The sequence below is a fragment of the Festucalex cinctus genome, chromosome 10 (genome assembly GCF_051991245.1).
Source record: "Festucalex cinctus isolate MCC-2025b chromosome 10, RoL_Fcin_1.0, whole genome shotgun sequence".
NCBI lineage: Eukaryota > Metazoa > Chordata > Actinopteri > Syngnathiformes > Syngnathidae > Festucalex > Festucalex cinctus.
Window position 1 is genome coordinate 20,462,429 of NC_135420.1, and position 22,847 is coordinate 20,485,275.

The following is a 22,847-nucleotide window of genomic DNA, read 5'->3' on the forward strand; positions in this document are numbered from 1 at the left end:
AAAGGGTCCTTGAGAAAAAGCAAACGTGACAACACTTGCATTAAAATTCCCAAATACGGTTCCTTATCCAATCCAACTCAGTCAGTGAAATTTAAAAAAAAAAGCATTTATTTAAAAATAAAATGCTAAAAAAAATAACAGTAAAGGTAAAATAATGTATATATATATATATATATATATATTTAAAAAAAAAAACAACAACTCCAGGTTAAAATGTATTAGCACATACAGTGTCACTGTAAAGTTCAGTCTTTATGGTTATGAGTTATATCCTTCCTGGCCACTACCTTACATACACATGCAAAATAAAATTGATACTAAATTTATAAGAACTAATGTGCTACCAACAAACAAATGTTTTATTATATATTGGGAGCATTTATGGTTAATTTCTTTTTCTTAATAAAAAGAGTTCCTCCGAGGTTAGTCCTGGTCCACAAGTAGAAAACAAAAATCCTTTAATACAGGGTTTACTTACATAAGACCAATTTGCAACATAAAATGTGTTACACAGGACTGTTAAAGTCAATCAAGCATTTATATTAAAATTTGTATGAGTTTGGATAGGGGATAAGAAAAAAAGACTTGGAGTGTCTGTTTGTTCGTTAAGACTCATATGCTAGCTAGCCACATGGCTCATCTACAGTTCTGTCGCTGGACCCCATTCGATGTCCTCCGCCTCATCTTCATCTTCATCCTCATCTTCGTCGGAGCTGTTGCTTCCCCCTCGGATCTGTGTGCGTCTGACCTGGACCGCTTGGTGATGTGCCACCCTGTAAACATGCGGAGGAGACAATGTCAAACCTTTTTTCTTTTTTTTTTTTACTCCCTAATGGTGAGCCGCATAAGACTTACACGATGAACTGAAGGGCCTTTTTTTCCTCGGCTTGTGTCTGTGGCTCTGCCTGTCGGGCCTGAAAGAGAACATTGAAATTGATCTTTGACGTATATGGCTGTCAGTGGCAGCGAATGAGTTAATATGAGATATGACTCAATTTAATTTTTTTGCACACAGATTAAGCTTGATGAAATGGTGACCGATCAAATCCATTGTTTTTACCTGCTGTAATTTATTCTCAATAGCAGTCAGACTGGCTTGTTGCGGGCTCTCTGGCTCCTCATCCGCATATGACGGCTCGCTGACAGAGTACCGCGTGGACGGGTCAGGGGCGATAAAATCCGGGGGTCCGTCCGACAGAGAGGCGGGCGCGTCGAGGTGGTTGAAGTCCGAGTCCGAAAAGCTGCGATGTGACGGAAAGTCGTCCGGGTGATGCAGAGGCGGGCTGCGGCTTTGGCGGCGGACCGTAGCGGGCTCCGGCACGTGCATCAGAGGCGGGATTTCTCTGGCAGGCGAGTACACCTCGGCGTAAGGTTCGGGGTCCATCTCCTCGTCGGGGCTGCCCCAGGCGGGCTCCGACGAGCGGGCCAGGGCGGCCCCGGTCGTGGCTCTGGAACTCCTGGCTGCGTCCTGACCCGGGTAGGACTCCTCCGGGTCCTCGTTGTCCGTGTAGGCCTCGCCATCTGTGAAGGGCTCGCCGTCGGTGTCTTCCAGGTCACTGGCGGCGCTGAGGTAGTCGGACTGAGTTTGATCCAGCGCGTCCAAGTCTTGTTCTCCGCCACTCTCCAGCTAAAATAAAGATAAAATAATACAAATAAAATAAAATAAAAATAAAATTAAGCAATGCATAGAGAGCACTGTACAAAATGAGAATTATATGCGTGTGCGTGGATTACCGTGACTTCAGAAACCCAGACTGGTTTTGACTGTTGGTGGCGAATCTTGTCCTTTAGAACCTGGTACCAAACATTGGAGCCCGGTTGCAGGTCAACACGCGCTGGAGGGAGCAAACCACAAATGACTCAACAAAAGACACTGAAAGTTTTTATGGCTCTGAATATTTAAAGGGATACTTGACTCATTGAACCATTTTCAGCAGTAAAAAGTTAATATTTTGACCAGAATAAATTTGATAACTATTTTTTTAATAATAATAATATTATTTTAATTATTTTTCATGTACAATTAATACCTTTAAAAACATATTTTTTCACTTGATGTCAATTGAAGATGACATCACCTGTGCTGAGGAAGTAGGTAATGACCAATCATGGCTCAGCTGTTTTCTGGGTTTGGTAAGCAAACTGACGCATGATTGGTGATGTCATCATCAGTCGACAGCAAGTGGAAAAAATTGTTTTTAAAAGGTATTAATTGTACATTGAAAAATAATTACGTTTTCAAATTCATTCCGGACAAAATATTAACTTTTTTGCTGCTGAAAATGTCTCAATGAGTCAAGTATCGCTTTAAGGTTGCCGACCCGAAGAAAAAGGAAAATCCTACAAGAACAAACAACACGATGTATGTTGATGTACCCGAGAATAGATGACTGTAGTCTTTCCTGAGCTTGAGCGCCTGCGAGTAGAGGCGCCTGGAGCTCTTGTTGGAGTCGGGGCTGTAGCGCTGCCTCATGGCCTTGACGTCCTTGCGACTGTGCGGGTCCAAGTAGATCACCATGGGGTGGTACTGGATGTAGTTGAGTCTCTCCACAGCGGTGGGCGTGATGTCCAGCAGGGGGTGCTTGTCCTAGAAACAGTAATCCTGAGTGAGCTACCACAGTGGGGGTTTTGCGTAAAGGGGGAGTCAACCTTAAACATTCCTTATAATATGTTATATGTGACCTCACTAGTCTAAACATGACATTCTGATTAATACATTTGTGGAATATGAGTTATCAAGCAAAATCCAGCTGTTTTTACCCATCTCAGGGGGCAGCCATTTTGCCACTTGCTGTCGACTGAAGATGACATCACAGTTGCGCAGGGCTCAGGAAACAACCAATCACAGCTCAAATGTTTTCTGAAGCCAAGCTGCGATTGGTTGTAACATGAGACCTGAGCAACTGTGATGTCATCTTCAGTCGAGAGCAAGTGGCAAAATGGTCGCCTTCTGATATTGATAACACCAGCTGAATTTTGCTGCATAACTCATACTCCACAAACACATTATTAACCAGAATACCATATTTAGACCAGTGCATAGAAGACTATTTCTTGTTTTTGTTCCCAGTTTAAAGGAATAAAAGCATTACTTTGCTGCCATCTGGTGGCATATCGGTGTCAAAGAGCTATTGAAATGAGTGAGGATCTTCATTTAGGCAAAAATAGCACTTTGCTACCATCTTCTGGCATCTTGGTATCAATGTTGAAGAGAATTGAGGATCTTTATTTAGACAAAAATAATACTTTGCCGGCGGCATCTTGGTGTCAAGGAGCGGTTTTAAATGAAGTTGAGTTTCTCAGCCATCTTGTGGCATCCTGGTGTCAAGGAACTGTTGAAATGAAGTTCTGGTAAATTGCTGTTCATGAAAAAACACCGCTCAAGTTCACCTTTTCAGCTATCTTCCTCACGGTGTCCAGTTTGATGACCGTTGAGGTGCTGTCACTGCCCCCACTGCGAGGAACCATCTCTGATAAAAAGTGAGTGTAAAAAAAACAAACAAACAAAAAAACACCACCAACAAATAATCACATTCTGGTCCAAAATGTAATATATCAAAGTGTTATGAATAAACAATAAGCAGACACCAACCAGCCACTTCATATTCATCAGGCATCTCTCTGGCCAGCTTCTCCATGGCGATATCGTTAAGAGGACCCAGAATGACGATGGGCCGCTTGAAATTTGCTTCTCTGAGCAGGACCCTCTCGTAAGCCGGGAATTTGCCCTGAATGGTGAGCTGCAGGAGGTCGTCCCGTGAGCGTCGGGTGTTCTTCTCGTTCTTTTTGTTCCCTCTGAGGCCCCGTAGTTTCCAGAACTCGGCCCTGGGCCCCGACACCGGCCTCTCGCCGCTCGCCCTCTGCGCCTGTTCTTGGCTGGCCAGCACTTCGGCCCTGAGGGATGGCGGACGCACCAAACGGAAAGAAGAAAAGTCGCAGGGTGACCAAGTTTGAAAGGAATTTACAGAAGTGAAAACCACAATTTTTAACTATTAGAAACTTAATTTGTTTTAATTTAATTTTAGCTTTTGTAAAATTCTTCTTACTTATACTTTTTTTTTTTTATCATCATCAAATTCCATGTTACTTTCATAAAATAGCATTTTACATTTATAAATGGTATCTAGTCTACCTTTATAAATGACATTTTTGTCACAAATAAAACTATATTTTAATTTTAAAAGCTTGATAGCATTTATGTAAATTAGTTTTTTATGAAAGTGTTTTTATTTGTAAAATTATATTTCATGTTTATGAGTATCTACTTTTGTAAAAAAAAATAATAATGTGACTTTTTTTTAAATTAGATGCGTACTTGTAGTATTAGCTTTTTATTCATTTTTCTCGTAAAATTTGTTTCACTCCTCTTAAACATTTTTTTACTTCAATTTCTCATCCTACTTTCGTAAAATAGCATTTTACATGTATGTGTTTCTACTTTCTCTCTTTGTAAACGACTTATTTTTGTACCAAATAAATGTATTTGAAATGTTAAAAACGTGATTCTGTGGTTGTAAATGTATTTATATTAATGATTTCATTTGTAAAATGATATATTATTTAAATTAGTTTCTAATTTAAAAAAAAAAAAAAAAAGACTGAATTTGTGTAAAATTATATTAACATTTGTTTCTACTTTTTGTTAGTGAGTTCCTATTTTTTAAAATTTCATTTTTGTAAAACTATAATTTACTTGCGTAGATTTGTTTTGTAAAATGACACTTACTGTACCTTATTGTAATTTAGCTGTGACATTTTTTAAATTATACTTTTGGACGATAGTTTCTATTTTATTTGCATTTGTTTTCTATTTGATTTTACTTTGTAACATTTTGTTTTACATTTCAATATACGTTTCTACTTAAGTAAATCTATTTTACTTTCAGTACGTTTCTTTTACTTTAGTAAACGTGTCCGTAACTTTTGTAAATTTGCATTTTGAGTCAAATTTGTTTCTACTATCGTAAGTTTGTTTTTATTTTCTTAAAAAAAAACAAAAAACAAAAAAACAAAAAAACTTGATTTGACTTGCTTTTGTATAAAACATGAAAACGGTTGTACTGGACCCGAGGATGAGAGCAGTCCGTTGCTGACCTGGCCTGGTTGGGGATGGTGCCTTTATCGAGCTCGTGCAGGTCGTTGCCCATGCGGATGGCCAGCCAGTTGCCCAGCTTCCCGCGGTGCATGGTGTCCACCACCCGGAACACCTCTCCTCGCGTGAAACTCAACCCGATGGGGTGATCGGTCTCGTGATCGTAGTGCGTGCGGATGTAGAAGTTATCCCCCAGGTTGGACTTGCTGATCCTCTTATAAACTGAAAAGGAAAAAAAAACAATGACCAACCAACAAGGGATTGGACGTGGACTGAAGCTTGCTTGTGGTTCTACTGCACTTACTGTCCATCTTGTTCTGAGTGCGGATGTCCACCTTTTCTCCTCTTTTGATGTTAAGCAGGAAATTTGCTGCCTCCTCTCGAGTGAAATGGCCAAAGTCGGTGTTATTGACCTATGAGGAAGGGAGAGGAAAAAAAAAAAAAAACTACTATAGTAGAATGTAATATTATTCCAAAAACATTTACAATTTACAAATGTATATTTTATTGAAATTGAAATGATAAATGCACGTAATAATTTATTGAAATGAAAAAACAAACAAAACAATACTATTAAATGAAATCAATCAAAAGTTGATTGTGCCGCCACCTGCAGGGCAAAGCGAAGCGACCTTCACCTTCAAGATCTGGTCGCCCTCTTTCATTCCCTTCTCGTAGGCGGGGCTATTGGGCTGCACCCCTCCCACAAAGATTCCCACGTCGTTGCCCCCCACCAGCCTGAGGCCCACGCTGCCTTCCTTGACGAACGACACCGCCTGCAAGTCGGAGCTGTACCTGGTCGAGTGAGAACAGAAGAGCAGGGCTCTAAAAGTGGAAGTCAACCTGAAACTTTTCTTGACAATAATATGTTATGTGTGACCTCACTAGTCTAAAACATGACATTCTGATTAATACAGGGAGTTCTCGAGTTACGTTCCTACGCTAGCGATGTAACCCGAATTTCGACTTAAGTTGAATTTCCCCCTTAAAGTTAATATTTCTATCAAAATAATTTGCTAACATTGATAAGACGTAACTTTCTTCTTCTTTGGGCCATCTTGTGGGAAAAAAAAGGGCAAAAAAGCCAAAGATACTCCCATAAGTGCACAAGTGCTAGCACTAGCTAACGGCTAAATAGCGGACAAGGGGAAAACACTGCGGGCTATATGACGTCACAGTTGCTCAGGGCTCAGGCAGCAACCAATCAGAGCGCAGCTGTTTTCTGATGCTGCGCTGTGATTGGTTGTTACCTGAGACCTGAGCAACTGTGATGTCATCTTCAGTCGACAGCAAGTGGCAAAATGGCCGCCCCCTCAGATGGATAAAAATGGCTGGATTTTGCTTCATAACTCATATTCCTCTAGCACTATATTAACTAGAACATCATATTTAGACGAGAGGGGCTACATAGAATATAATTATTGTCAAAAAAACATTTTTTGGGTTGACTTCCCCTTTAACGCAGTGTTGTGCACCGGGAGGGAGGTCGGGACCTGAGTGGGACTCACCCTGCGTGGGAAGTCGGGTACGAGTCTGGAGGTAAGGAGTAGATGGGCTCTTCTGCAGGCTTGGAGGGAGCAGAGGCTGCTGCTGATGATGATGATGATAATGAAAGTGTGTTAAAAGGGTGATTCATTCATTCTTTAAATAGAAAAACAATGAAAACCAATGAATGCGGTTCTTACAGCTGACTGGTGGATTGCTCCTCACGGAGATCCCAGACATCATTGTGCCACTATTGTGAGCCACCTTGGAAGCACTGTTACTGTCATGAAACATGACATTAAAATATTGACACCGAAAATGTGGAGTTAGACAATTTTCTGGGAAAAAAAAAAGAAGAGGTCATACCTGCGTCTGCTATCCCCGCGGTCCGAGCTGCCCGACCTCCGCAGGTGCGACAGCTCGTCAGACTCGGAGGAATCTGAATGGTGTGAAGAGACCACAAAGATCCTGTCATCACACAAACACTCCACACACATAATCTCTTCAAACATGCACACGATCATAATTATACTGACCATCAGGAGGTGGTTGGCGAGGCAACGACTTCCTGCGTGGCGGCTCCGGATCGACATCGACCGAAGAGGGCTTGATCTCAGGGAGGATTCTGCAAGTAGCGCAGAGGGAATGACATCATTCAAGCAACATTTTTTTTTTTTTTTTGGACACAATTTGAAATTTTTATCCAAGACAATACATTTCTTGGAGCCACTGTCACCCCCTGGGGCTCCATTTGGAATGAAGTGCACAGGTAACGCTTTCCGATAGAAAGCAGGAAGTGAAATACGGTTGAAGTATCCTGGAGAATTTACGGAAATTGAATGAAACTCGCACCTGTATTTGTTTCTGGCTCTGTTTGACTTCTCGCTGTCTGTCGAACGCCTGCGAGGGTCAGAGACGTAACTGTCCTCGGAATCCGACTCAGACGGAGGAGCTGCGGGGATTCACACTTCAGTGGCAGAAATGCAGGCATACATTTATAGAAATCAAATGCGTACATTAGTTTTAGAATCACTGTTAAAAAGAGGAAGTCAACACCAAAGAAAAAAATCTTGACAGTAATATGTTCTGTGCGCTCCCACTAGTCTAAATTCTGATTAATATTGTGTTTGCAGAATATGAATTAAGCGGCAAATCCAAATTTATTTTTTTTTTATTTTTTTTTTAAAGCCATCTCAGGGGTCAACCATTTTGCCACTTGTTGTCGACTGAAAACAAAAATCAATCGTTCAAGGGCTCCGGTAATGACAAATTCTTGCTCAACTCCAGAAAACAGGAGCACAACTATGATGATTGGGCTGGGTTAAAAAAAACAACAACAAAAAACAAACAAACAAACAAAAAAAACAATAATCGATATCGAATCAATTTTCCTTTTCGAATCCAATAATGATTCATAAAACCATTAATTGATTGTTTAACCAGTTACTACACTTATGCAAAATTTACATTAGAATTTAATATTTGTGGAGGTTTTATCATGTTCTTGATATTAAAGGAGAATTGATGTTCCATAATCAATTGATATCGGATTGAACAGAAGTGAATTGGGAAAAATCGCATCGAACTGAACTCTTGTGAATCAAAATCTAATCAATTGAGGAATTAGACATTTTTGGGGTGACTTCCCCTTTAAGTGGTACCCAGTGGCAAAGTAGAGCAAGGTGCCTCTTACGGGATTTTTTTGTTTGTTATTAAATTAGTAGCCAACTGTGCAGTCTGTAACGGAAAAATCTCAAGCGTGTTTCTCTGCTCACCTCGGCGTAGCGCACCGCCGACCGGGACATCTGAGACGCTGCGCCGCCCCGTTTCCGTCGGCGAAGAAACGTCCGGTAACGCTCTGCAAGAAACGAGAGGGAGGCGGGAGTGAGGGAGGAGGAAGACAAGTCTCAGTTACATTTGGAAGGACGGGGAGTGGGCTTGTGGCTAATATGATGATTATGGATGAGGGAATATTCACCTTTGCGTCTGAGGGGTCTCCTCTCTTTGACCGCTTTGGGATGACTATTGATCAATTTAAAGTCTGGATTTAGTCAATCTACTTCTGCTAATGTCCTCCGTTTTAATCAGCACATAGCCACATAATGGAGAGGGACATGTTGAGTGAAAAGTCACTTTTTATTTCAGCGCTTAACACACAATGATACAGCCCAAAAACACACAAAAATCAAAAAAGCTACAATCTGATCACACTTGCAGGTGAAAAATAAAAACAATCACAAGACAGAGGATGTAACTTCAAAAGTAAAAAGGGGTAAATAAAAGTATGGTCATCAAAACATAAGCCTTGTTTGCTCAGTGTCCCAGCGGGGTGTTGAAGTGGGGGGGAGGAGGGGACGGCGCCTTCATGTGTACCTGTATCTGCTGCTGCTGTACGAGTCCTGACTGTAGGCGGTGCTCCGCCTCCGAGGAGGCGCCGAGCTGCCTTCTGACTCCGACTCCGAGTCTGAGAATGGAGAGACAACACGACGATCAGCAGGCATCACCATGTTACACGCAATGCAGTTTTGCAGCACTCGTGCAAAACACTGTTTTTATAGAAGCACAGCCATTTTGCAATGTTTCACTCGTTCACTTCCACCTTATGCTGCACTTAATGAAAAGGTGCAGCTCAATCAATAAGGACATTGTAGAAAATAGGGATATTTATTTTAAAGAAAACCTATACATCTCAATGTATTTTTTCTTAAAATTGCATGAAATTAATGTCAATTTCTGGTCTTTTAATTTGTACTTCTTTATCGTAAAACGACAACATGACGGCTGCCAGTACTGGTATCGGCTGCTGTCATGAGTTTCAATACCTTGAAATTAGGCCAGGTATCGGCCCAATCCAGATACTTGGTATTAATACTCGCCCATCTCTAATTAATATAATTTTTATTGTTTCTTGCATATGTAATTTTGTAATTTCTCGAAATTGAAAATTATGGTGTTTCATTAGTTGTAACTCATCAGCTATGCTAATCAAAATGCTAAAAATAAAACAGTCTGTATGCAGTGAATATGTATAATATACTTTTGACTTTTTAAACTGAATTACTAAAAAAAAAAAAAAAATCTATCTAAAATTCCTATACCTATATACATACATAAAAACAAAAAAAAATATTCAGTCATTTTACAAATTCTTAAATACACATGTAGTAATAGCATACTCCCCTGCAAACATATTATCCAATTGTTACATATTAAAATAAAGATTTTTTTTATGACTATAGACATTATACTAATAAAAATAAGAAAAAAAAATAATTGGTGGAAAAAAATAAGAATAAAAGAGATATAAGAGGTAAATATTTTAAATTTTACAATTAAAATTGCTTCATACATACAATGTATGTATAAAAATAAATTAGCAAAACGTATGTGTATAGAATATTGTTACTTCCTAGTGCAATGTTGGATAAGAGTGTGACATGGATGTGCTCCAGTTTGAACAACTATCAGTATCAACTACTACACTCGATTCCAGTTACACATATTCATAAAAAATATATATATATATTTTTTTAAATATGGTGCTCCATTATATTTTTGTTTTTATTGTCGTATATTTGAGTGTCCTGCATCTATGACTAAAATTAATTTTATTCTTCCCCCTCCTTTGTTAGAATGTACTGACCCGGAGCTGGGACTCTGAGAGGAGAGTTGACCCTCCTTGGCGGCTCCTGGCGCACCAGGATGGGGGAACTTCTTATGCCAGTGTGGGGCAGATCAGCAGGAAGAACGATGGGACTGACAAACGACAACGGAAACAATGAGAACCACAACATCTGACGTACCGATTCATGTTCCTCCTCAGCAATCGATCAACGCTTACTTATATCTGCTGTCTCTATGGGATGAGGCGCTATGGTCAGAGTCAGAGTCCGACACGAGCCTGCGCGGCCTCGAGGATGATGAGGCGGGCCGGGATGACGACCAGTTGTGGGTGGGGGAAGATCTGGGATTGGGCAGCGTGGACAAACCAGACAGGCTTCTGCAGTGGAAGAAAAAAAAACAACAACTTGCATTTAAAAACAATCATGTCACTCACAAAAAAAGCCAAAGAAAAATCTATCGATTTTGAAAATATGTAAACTAATTTCCCAGTTCAACCGACTTGTATTTGCTGGAGTGGTCAAGACTGGCCGTCCGGGCGGGAGGTGGCGAGGCGCTGCGGTCCGACTCGGAATCCGACGGTGCTGCGAGAAATGACACGGGCAACGTCATGATCACATCAGTCAAGAGCCGGACAATCTTTGTGCCTGCGACTGACCTCGACGAGATGCGTAGCCTCTTGTGGGGGATCGAGTCAAAGTGGAGCGCACGGGAGAAGAATCTCTGGACTTGAGCACCGAAGGAGGATGTTCTGCTCTGGTCCTGGTGCCAAAACAGAGAGAGGATGAAAGTTTTAACCACAGCGCTTGAATGAGGTGACATGTCATCCACCAACATAATCACACCACAAAATTAATATACTGTACATTAAACAGGTTATACATTTGTTCTCTTTGAGTAATTATTTTGGTTCACTAGCTGTAAATATGAAAAAGTAGAATAAACTATTTTACATATACTGTACATAACATGTTTCATTTATTTTATTAAACAATTGTTTATTTATTGTGAAAAGGAAAAAACGCAAAATAATAAATTACATATATTTGTTGTGACTACCATTTTATACAGGTCATCTTTTGTGTTAAAAAAATATGTTAATTAGATAATTATATGTGCATTTAATACTTTATTTTCATTAAAGAATTGGTTAGTCAATTATAATTAAATTATATAATATATATAATTATATAATATTATAATTATAATAATAATATAATTATATAATATATAACAACATGACAAATGATTTATTATTATTATCATCATCATCATCACTAGGGGTGTGAATTGCCTAGTACCTGACGATTCGATTCGTATCACGATTCACAGGTCACGATTCGATTCGATACCGATTAATCCCGATACGAATTTATAAGTCGATTGTTGCGATTTTTTTTCATTCAAATTTAGAAAATACTAATCAGTTAGCTTGTAGAGTGTAAGATTTATATGAAAATGTATTATTTATTTATCTGAAATTTCATTCTTATAGAGGTTGTAATCTGTTTCATGTTTGAACAGCATTAAAATAAAATATTAAGGCTTAATGTTCCGTTCATATAACATTCTTCCATGCTCAAGGTGTGAATCCTAACCCGAAGTCAGACGTTTTGTTGAATATTTTTCCATTAAAAATGGAAGTTTAAAAATTGATTCACACACAAAAAAAAAAAAAAAAAAAAAAAAAAAAAAAAAAAAAAAAAAAAGGCAATGATGATAAGACGTTGAATCGGTAAGACTACCGAATGAACAATTCTGAGCTCTTTTATAAAAAAAAAAATAAGAAAAAATAAAATAAAAATAAAATAAAAAATAAAATAAAAAATAAAATAAAAATCTTTTAATCGATTCGAGAATCACGCGATGTAGTATCGCGATATATCGCCGAATCGATTTTTTTTTAACACCCCTAATCATCACTATTATTATTATTATTATTTTACATACACATTTTAATTACTGTAACATCCTGGCTCATCTGTCTGTTTTCAAAATCAAACGAACACGCCTAAGCTGCATGTTATTCGAATGTGCAAACCCAAGACCTCTTGACTGTGAGGTAATAACGTCGAATGCATACCTGTGCGTTCGTTTCTCTCTGGTAGGATGACGAGATGTCCTGTGAGGTGAGCGATCATCCAAGTCGGAAATGTCTAAAAATAATAATAATAATAATAATAATAATAATAATAAATACAATTTGAGATGTCCACTACTCTTCATCACCACCTCATCTTCTCCTCTCACCCTCCATTTCAGAGCTGCTGTCTCGCCGCCGCCGCAGTTCATCCTCGCTGTTGGGGGCGCTGTCCTCCACCTCGGGGATGCTGACCAGGAACTTGCGGTGGTCGCGGAGCACCGTCATGGTCAGCTTGCCGCGGCTCTTCTCTACCAGGTGTTTGGTCTCCAGCAGAGAGAGGTTCTCTGTGGTCATTCCGTTGATCTGGTGGGAGGGGGGATGCGGCTCAGGTCAAAACGGACTGTGGTTTAATGAGAACAGTGGCTGCTCTCGTGAGATTTACCTTCAGGATCAAGTCCCCCTCCTGCAGGGTCCCTTCCTTTGCTGCCAGGCCTGTTCCGGTCATGTGCTTGATGAAGATCTGACTGCCCAGTTTCAAGCCGTACTCTGCAAAATCAGCATGACCACGTTATGGTATTTTTTATTTTTAGTTTTTTAACTAAATCCGACTATTCTCTTAATGTTGTTTTCCTATAGTGCACCTGATGGTTGTCATAGCGGTGAACTATAATTAAATGACTTCAAGATTCATTTCAATAATCAAAATCAATTTTATATCAAATTGACCAAATTTTTAACATTCAACTTTTTTTTTTCCAAACAACTTTATTTACATAACATTGTGATTGTTTTCCTCAGAAAATTACATTTTACTTTTTTATTTATTTTTTTATTTTAACTTACCGTCTGAGATTTTCTTCTTAACCAGAGTTGTTCTGAGAGGCTTGTCATTGAGGTCATGATTCGGCAGCCTCTTGTACCCCGACGACATCAAGGGGGGCATCGTGCCTCCGTAGCCGTTGCGGTCTGGCGAGGTGCTACGAGCCCGCGTGTGGTAGCGACTGGCCTCTCTGTTGTCACTGGCATCCGAATAGCGTCGCGTTCTCCTTGGGGGATCTTGGTCCAGCAGGTTGGAGTGGGAGGCGGCCCGAGTCGGCCTGGTCGTAGCGGGGATCTGGATCTTGCGTGGACGTTTCACCGTCTGGAGGGAAAACGTAGTGTGGAATAGAGAATTTGATAGCTTCTTTAAATCACCATTTGATTAATTGCAATTGGGCATAGTGAAAAAATAATTGTTTTAAAAACATTTATTAGCGGTAGCCCTACAAATAACAGGGGCTACAACCTGTTAAACCCTTTTATAAGATGCTAAAAAAAAAAAAAAAAAACTTTAAAGAGCAAAAACAAATTATTAATAGGCTAAAACGTGCAAAACGCTGCTAAGAGAGCCAAACATATGAAAAATTAGAGGGTGGGTTAGTATTTAGTATTTTGACACAATGTCATTTTTGGGAACTCTTGTCACGTTGCTATTAAAAAAAAAAAGTTGCTGAAATGTGTTCAAACCCAATGCACAAGATGGTAACTAAATCACTAAATACAATGCCAGTAGACGCTAACACTAAACGGACATTAGCTATTAGGTGTTGATACACATATACAGGTATATAACATGATTGGATGCTAAAAGAGATGTCATAATTCCAGATTAAAGGTCAAAGTCAAGCATGCTTCAGTGGGATTGTTACACCAACCGACAAGCCGACGTCTTTGAGTACTCACAATGTTAGCTGTCCTGCCACACGTCTTGAGGGTGTGAATGGTGAAGTTGGAGTGGACGTTCTCCATGGAGATCCCGTTGACCATGACGATCTGGTCTTTATTGCTGATAAGTGAAAAATGTAGAATCAGACAACAAGCGTGTGCCTTAATAAGTTGACAAATGAGTTAATAAATAAGATAAAAAATGTAAACAGTCTATGTTGCAGATTTCCACATTTTGCGGGTGGTCTGGAATACATTCCCCACGTTAAACCAGTTTTCACTCTAATTTTTTAACTCATTCACTGCCGGCCCAGCTAAAATGGAACGTTGACGTCTATAACCGTCAATGGCAGAGAATGTGTTACGAAGGCATTTTGAGGCGGTCTACTTACAACAGGCGTCCCATGGCCGGTCCATTTGGCAGCACATCTGACACGATCACCACCGTTTCCCCGTTGTCTAGATTAGGTTTGTCCCTGCCTCCAGAAATGGCAAAGCCAAAGCCCAATTTGGAATCCTGCCATGCAGACAGATCGGAATGAATGTGGGAGGACAGGGAAAAAAGATGCATGTATGCAGGTGGATGCGGGTGACAGAGGTAGCGCATTCCAGCCCAGCTGGTATGCACCAGTAGTAGTAGGGTGTGTTCCTTGGAATTCAAGCCTGGGGGTAATTGTGTACACAATATTGATATTGTAATGTTTCCTTTTCTGTTACGATACGCTATTGCTACATTGGTCATCAAATATTGATTTGTAGTCTTGATAAACATGGACCTGTATTTTGCTTGCTTTGGTTGTATGATCATATTAAAGAATGGTTTTATTTGCTTAATGTGCAAAGACAAAATGAATATTTATATATTTGTGTATTGCAAATGTTTTGTTGCCAATAGCCATGCTTGTATTGCATTGTGAGGCAAAGCACTACGAGTCGACCGGGTTAACACAAAACCACAATAAAACTAGACTAAGTGCAATTTCTGGAGAAATTGCATGGGAATGCTGAAAGCTGAATGCTAATAGGTTGAATGCACGTGTAATGCTTATGAAATACATTGAGAGATAAATTATGAAATTATGACCTCTTGGCTACTGGACAATGAACTTTACCAACTGTGCCACCAAGCAGTATCAGACACCTGGTAATGACGATAAGTTATATGTACGGAAGTAGGCATGGAAAGTGATACTTAGAAAATGTTTCTCCCATTGAAAATGAATGGGAAAAATTGATATTAAACAATAAATTGTGCAAATACTGGAAATAATATGGAATCAGACGATATATACCACGGAATGCGTGAATTTTTTAAGCTAGTTGAAATTTGAACAGTGTAATTTGGAAGTATTATGTAGAGTTGTTACGCGGCAAAGAAGTGTAGAGAATAAAAATCATATTAACATATGTGGGAATGCTTCAGCATTTCCAAAATGAATCGAACTTAAATCATGAATTAAATAGAATTATGATTAAATTAAATTCAAGATAACTTGAAAATTATTTTGCCATTAATAATAATAAAAAAAAAATGCTAATAAAAATGTGCCAATGTGCCAAACAAAAAAGTAATGAAAATAATTTTTAAAAATGAAAAAAAGTTGTAAAAGTTCTATTGCATTTAATACAAATAATAAACACAAAAATATAAATCAAAAGACAGAACAATATTTATTAAAATATCACCTACCACCTCCTGAAAAAAGAAAAAAAAATTAACAATGATAATAGTTAGTGTGCATTAGCCTGCATTTTCCAGCCCTACTACTATCGCACAATGCCGCCATCCTGCCACGTCTACTACTGCGACATTAGCCATAGTGTAACAAGCAGCAACTTACTTTGTTCAGCGTTATCGTATGCTGCTCCCATATCGTTAGCTCCTCCATGCCCGGTTTCTGCAATCACAAAACAACGGTAAGAAAAGACTACCATTAGCGTGGAACGTTTTGCGTATATAACCCCTTAGGTGGAGCTCCACAAAAGCCGGAAGAATGTGTAAAACGAAGACTGAACACGGCACACGCTCATCTGCGTCTATCTGGATGGACCGGTATGGTGGCCATGGTGTGTGTGGGTGCGTGCTTGTGTGTGTCTGAAACACCTGAGGCTCCACAGCGAGCACACCACACATACTGTAGATAAACAACACAAAATCTCCTCTTGCGCGGATCTCTTCACAGGTGGAGTAGTTTTACCGGTACTTACAATTTTAGATTTATACTATACAGTAAACAAAATAATATAGTTCCCCAAGTCTGTAGGTTTTAGTTAGTTTTTAATATTTCACTTTTTATTCTCATGACAAAAATATTATAAATTTACTGAAAATAATTAAAAAACAAAAACAATACTTCAGTCACTTCTAGTGGCAGAGGACTTTCAGGTGTCAAGGCCGCGTGTCCAAATACTTTTGTTCACCTAGTGAACAATGCAAAATGAGTAGAGAATTAGGAGGATACATTCCATAAGGAACGAGTACAGCCAGCTTCTCGAGTCCAAGTGAAGACGAGACGACCGATGTACGCCGATACTGACGTGCTAAAAACAACACTGACATTAATAAATATGAATACTTGTGCAGTGGACGAGATGAGTACAATTGCGTTGCTCGATGTGAGCCCAGTGAACAGTAGGCCATTTGTATGTTAGTATGTTAATCATCAACCTAAACACCGATAAAAATGAGCTGGCTGCTCAAACAAAGATTTTTTTTCCTTTCACCCTCACTGTGTTTTCATAGAGACACTTTTGCCTCTCAGTATTTTTCTTGTTTTCTCTTTACGCATAACTTTTATAGTCTTGTTATGACAAGCACTTTGCCCTTTTCCTGGATGGTGTTCGATAGCAAATGAATCCTAAAGTGCAATACAATAAAAGTTATACCAGGTATGTATAAAATCAACCTAAACAAGTACTTTGAGTATAATAATAAAATAAAATCTTATATAACTGATAAAAAAAGAAGATAATGTTCCAAAATATAAAATTTAATTTAACAATTTAGAGATAAGAAAAAAGGAAATATCAATTCAATTTTGGGCAATGCATAAAAGAACAAATACAAAAAAAACCCATTAAAGGTTATTTAGAAAAATAAAATCAATGTAAGCAAATAATTTGGGAGAAAAACTATCAAAAACATCTAAACAAAATCTACAATGCAAATCATAAAGATAAGCTAATTACAAACAAAATGAAACAAAAAATAATTTCCAATATGAAAAAGTAGATAAAAGGTTTAAATAAAATTCAAATACATAATAGAAGAAACAATTAAAATACCTTAAATTTAAAGAAAATGAAATGAAACAAAACCAGAACAAAAAAATTAAATACATTGAAATAAAATAAATAAATAAATAAACAAAATCAAATAAAAAATAAAAAAAAGAATGATGAAACACAATACTAAAATAACATTGCAAAAATAAAACACTTTTTAAAATAAAATGAATGGAAAAATTAAGACAAAATATGATACACATGAAAAATAAATGAACAAAATATATCAAAAAAAAAAAAGAAAAAGTTGAATTACAAAAAAAACACCCCAAAGTATTAGACAATTAATCATACATAAGCAGTTGTCAAGTGCCCAAAAAGCAGCACCCAAGTATGCAAGATAACACAGTTATGCGCCATGCCCTCATTTCCTAATTGCAGACTGATTTCATGTTCGATTAAAAGACAACCATTCTATTCATACTATCTTCCCCAATAACATGGCTTCAAAAAGAAACCAAAAAAACAAAACAAAACTGGAGCGTATCATTTAAATCCTAAATCCTATTTTGCTTGTTTTCTGTGCGCTTTAACAGGTCACGTCAGGCTATTGCACTCACCCCTTGGTCTTTGAACCTCACTTCCATTTCCCAGTGGGATCTCCAAGCACAACAACAACAACGCTAAGGCACAAGCGAATGACCATATTCCTCACACAAACACAACGCACGAGCCATTCGTCCAGCTCCTGAAACCCGATACTTTACGGTGGCGGGCAAACAAAGCGAGATATGACCGGCGTTGGCATGGAGGCGGGAGGACTCACCTGGGGAAGCGCTCCTCCCCCACTCGCACTTTGACCACTCATGCGGCGACTCGCTCATACACTCCATTAAACACTGAACTACCCCTGGAATGACCACGGGGTCATGCTAAAGACAACATGGTTGACTTTTAAGTCGCTCTTACTACAAAACAATGTGACCAAGAGACAACTGGCAGACAGTAGGGAGCACAAAGACCTTTGTAGAGCAATCCTGTCATCTGAATAAATGTTGTTCTTACTTTGGCCTGAGTTATGAAACACCAAGTTATGTTTCTTCAGCAGCCGCAACTTTTTGGGAGAATTAAATTTTTTTTGTGGGGTTAGAGTAGTCTTATTTCAACCTGGCGTCTAATTTTAACTCATACATTTTTTTTAATTTTTTTTTGGGGGGATTTACAATCATTTTATTTCTATATGAACAATTTTCCTACAGTACTCTTATTTTAACATGCAGAGCTTTTTTTGTGGAGGATGAGGTATATAAATAATGTTGACATTATTTTAATCTGCAAATTTTGGGGTTTTAACAGTAATTTTATTTTAACCTGGACAATTTTTGTGAGATTCACAAAAAATTTATTTTTACATATGCAACATTTTTTTAAAATGTTCATCATCATCATTATTATTATTATTATTATTATCATTATTATTTTTACACAATACTGCAGTTTTATTTTAACATGCACAATTTAGAGTAGATTTACATTTTTTTTGTTTTTTACATGTACAAATGATTAGCATGCTAAGCTAGCATTAGCATTAGCATGCTAACTTAGCATTAGCATGCTAACTTAATTAACATTAAAATTAACATACCAAGCTAGCATTAGCATTAACATGGTAGCTTAGCATTAGCATGCTAACTTAACATTAGCATTAACATGCTAAGCTAACATTAATATTAAAACCGTTGGGCATTATTGTGACCCGTTTTGGGCTTTTTGATGGTTCTGACCAAGTCATTTCAAAATAAGATAACGCCCAGGGGTTAACATGCCAACTTAGCATTCTAAGCTAGCATTAGCATGTTAACTGGGTTTATGGTAGACATTTATTTATTTATTTAGGAGAACTCAGTATCATTAATTTATTCATTCCAGAGTCAACACGTCGTCATCATAATCTCGCTTTTTTTTTTTTTTTGGATACACACAGTTAAATGCAGACTGTTTGTTTGTTTTGTTTTTTAAGTATTATTTTTTGGGGGTCTTTTTGCCTTTAGTTGACAGGACAGCTGAAGATGAGAAAGGAAGTAGGAGAGATGGAGGGTGGGTGGGCGGATGTCTGGTGTCATGCCTTCCATCCATACATTTATGTAAGGATGGACCCCACCCCTCAACACCATCATGTGACATCTTTTTAGGTATGCCGTTAATTCCTGGCAGATTTTCAATCTTCAATAGCAGTGCTTGCATCCTATCTCCGGTGAGGGGATTCACTGTCCAGTTGTTTTGGGGGATAAACTGGTAAACCTATTTCAACCTGAGAAACCTATGATGGCATTTAAATTCTGCACTTGGGTCAACAAAAATGTAGCAACAGGATTAACTTACAGGCACCACTAGCAGAGGTGGTGAAGGCTCGGGCGGTACAGAACCAAAGTGCTTCATTAGTTTGAGCCGCTGGGTCGCGTTCATGATGAAGACGCCCACCCAAGTGGCAACCTTGTTGTCTTACGGGTTGCAAATCCACAGGAAGAACGCACTGTGTTTCAATGTAAAGAAAAGTAAAAAAAAAATAAAATCTTTGTCTTGGCATCAATAGAAAATATATATTCCAAGCTCAGTTGATCCCATTTGGATTCATCCCGCAGCTCAGCCGGCTCCAAGTCTCAATGGTATGCGAGCTTCTCGGCCCACTTTGAGACTTTTTCCCCACAAGGCTGGTTTGAGTGCGCCGGGCGCTATGGTTACGATGGCGGAATGAGAGCGCTGGACTGTTAATAATTGAAAGGCTGTTTGCTTGAGGAAAGCTTCCTGGGTTCCTTCACAGCACACAGGAAGTAGTGAGCAAATGGATGTTTACTGTTGTATACCAAGAATATTTGTGTGACACTCTTTGGTATGACGCGACAGCCTTTGATATTGCTTCATTTCATTGTTGTTGTGATTCTATTTTTGAGATCTTTTCCAAAATGCAGCCCATTTATGTGCCAGTTTCCCTTGGCATCTTTAAATTTGGTATCAATCATGAGAAGACGTACAACAAAGATTCTACAGTAGAAAAGACAATCGAAGTCTTCCATTTTAAATTGAAGCATCCATTTTAGGGTCATCCAGAAGCATTTATGGTTTGAAACAAACACAAACTCATCAAGACTTTACATTGTTTTTAAATTGTCAGTTTTAAAGCAACTATATTGAAAAATAAGGCAACTGGAGAGTATTTCAACATATCCTCCTGACTACCAGGAAAATAAATATTGTCCAATCATGTTTATTTTGATATTTCCCAATCTTTGTGAAGTAACTGGAATACTGCAAAAGAAATTTTTGAAAAACAAAAAAAGTTTTTATTTTTAAGCTATGATGTGTCCATTACAGAGGACATTTTTAAAAACTTAAATGCTAGGCTCGAATACAGTTAAAATAATTCAATACTTTAATGTTTTCTTAAGAGTCTTATAGAAAACACGTTAACAACATTTAAAGCCTAAATTTGTTAAATAAAAAGTGTTATACACTTACTTTTCCTCCTCCCTAAAAAGTGCTTGCACTGGGGGAAGCCATGTTCTTTTATGATGCAATCAAAAGGTAGCAAAGCCCCATCCCTACAACTTTGGTAACATTGGAAAGCTCTGAGTGTCCTCTATAGAGAACAAAATGAGTTAATTCAAATCATATGCACTGGGTGGAGGATATTCAGGTTTAAAAAGGTCCACTACAGAGGACAAATTTGAATTGCTGGTAGTCAGGAGCATATGGCGTTATGTATGAAACACATGAAATGTATAGCTTCTATGCTCCTGATGTTCTAGTTTCCTCGAAGGCAGCTGGCCAACCTGGTACTTCATTATTCATTCAAGTGGCGTAAACAGATCCAACAGGGGACTACTGTTAGTAAAACAAACACTTGAATGAATGCATGGCCTCTCTTGTACAAGTCCCTCCTCTTGATTGCATCACAGCTGAGAATGCAAGCAGAAAGCCACTCCCGCTGGTGCTCAGGATATCTCAAGTGATAAAATTCAAGGTACTGTACATCCACAAGACATACATGACGCATTTAATAGCCTTGAGGTGCACTAGCTCGGCGTGATGTCATCTATTCATGACTTTCGACTACAGTATCGGTAATAGGCTGATTGGGTTACTGGATAGCAATATCATCTTTGAAAAAAATACATAAAATAAAATAATTACAAATAAAAGCAGCAATGAAGCTTCTGTCACACTACCTTTTTTTTTCATTATGAATTCTAGAATACCTACTTCCGATTGGGACTCATCTAGAGGAAGAAATGGCAGACCTCCTGCTCAACTTCATACATTGGTCATTGAGATTTTTTTTTTTTTGCAACCTGCAATGATAGAAATGACCACTGAGTCATGCTTGTGTCAATAAAACTGGTATCAGGGGCTACTTTTGTTTGTTTGTTACTTTCAGTCAGCTTTGAGGAGTTTATGCTTGGGACCCTGTGAGGATGCATTTAAAATCTTAGGTTAAAGAAAGGATCCAGTTTGTAATAAAGCTTAAGTTAAACTGGCTTGCACTACTGATTCTGAAGGTGCTGGGCAGGTTCAAATGACATAGAAACACAATGCTTACATCTGATTGGGTGGAGGACAAAAACAAAACCTAACATTCCACAACTACACATGCTGGAAGAATTATGGCAAAAACAAAAAACAAAAACGAACGGAAAGCAACATATTGAAAATAACATCAATATAAATCTTTTGCTAATCTTTCTTTTCTCCTATTTACCCCTGAGATGGATGGACAATGACACAAAATGAAGGACGTCACTGCACAAAATGTCTGCCAATACCAATGAAATGATTTTACGTTAAAATATTCAAATGATGATGTCATAATAGAAAAGACACAAGTATGTAAAGAATACAAATAGCCAGCTGTTTATGAGTCGAAACTATTGTGAAACTCGGTTTGAGGCAGGTAGAAACTTGTGCGAGCGCTTGGAGAACCAGAAAGGTGAGAAGAGGAAGAGGATGAGGCGGATGAAGAAGACATCACATGGAGTGCAAACGTGGTTGCAAACTAATAGTTAAACCAAACTTTAAATTCCCTCGGATGCTGTCAAAAAGTAACAGAATGAAACTAACAGGCCCTGCTAAACAGAAAAGCAGGTGAAATGATGCAAGGTAAAATCAGAAGCACTTTCGTCACATGGACGAAAAAGACCTCACGTCATTTTAAGAAAAACGAAAATTCACTAAAAGGTTAAACACCTCTTAGCATGTTTAGCTAATTTTTTTTCATCATTTAATTTATTTAAAGAGACTTCGATAAGATATTTTGACAAGCGATAGAAATTAGCTTTACCTGTAAACACTTCCGGATTGTACGCCGATGCAACTTTTGGTCAAACCCGCTCCCGGGGCGGTAAATCCTCACTCAAGTGTCACTCACACGCTGTCGTTGGTATCTGCGGTTTATAATCAAAGTTCGGCGTGAACGCTTCAGTACGACAACTCTGTGGTTACTTTTAAATCTTCCTGGCTTGTTAGGACAGGTAGACTTGACGTACCTAAAATGGGCGTGGCGTTTTAGATAGATGCGGAAGTATTGAGTTTCACTCAGCAAGCATGAGTGCTTTATTTATTTATTTATTTAAATGATTTCGA

At 38.4% G+C, this 22,847-nt stretch overlaps 1 protein-coding gene across 6 annotated transcripts; it reads right to left on the reverse strand.

Annotated features, from left to right (window-relative positions):
- Window positions 1-207: 207 nt before the first annotated feature.
- On the reverse strand, window positions 208-22,750 carry tjp3 (tight junction protein 3). Of its 6 annotated transcripts, none has more exons than XM_077534493.1 (29): window positions 22,546-22,750; window positions 15,827-15,883; window positions 14,378-14,502; window positions 14,004-14,106; window positions 13,125-13,422; window positions 12,724-12,827; window positions 12,449-12,644; window positions 12,282-12,354; window positions 10,857-10,960; window positions 10,701-10,782; window positions 10,419-10,577; window positions 10,221-10,333; window positions 8,951-9,041; window positions 8,353-8,435; window positions 7,430-7,529; window positions 7,114-7,202; window positions 6,944-7,016; window positions 6,778-6,857; window positions 6,601-6,682; window positions 5,731-5,887; window positions 5,397-5,505; window positions 5,095-5,314; window positions 3,593-3,894; window positions 3,391-3,470; window positions 2,377-2,587; window positions 1,735-1,835; window positions 1,061-1,627; window positions 856-914; window positions 208-773 (listed from the first exon to the last, which is right to left on the reverse strand). In XM_077534493.1, the coding sequence occupies exons 2-29, from the start codon at window positions 15,872-15,874 to the stop codon at window positions 641-643; spliced, it is 3,942 nt and encodes a 1,313-aa protein (XP_077390619.1). In that variant the 5' UTR covers window positions 15,875-15,883; window positions 22,546-22,750; the 3' UTR covers window positions 208-640. The 6 variants fall into 6 exon arrangements, with proteins under 6 accessions (XP_077390619.1, XP_077390617.1, XP_077390618.1 ...); XM_077534491.1 differs by lacking the exon at window positions 22,546-22,750 and adding an exon at window positions 19,593-19,888; XM_077534492.1 differs by lacking the exon at window positions 22,546-22,750 and adding an exon at window positions 17,831-17,966.
- Between the last annotated feature and the right edge of the window lie 97 nt (window positions 22,751-22,847).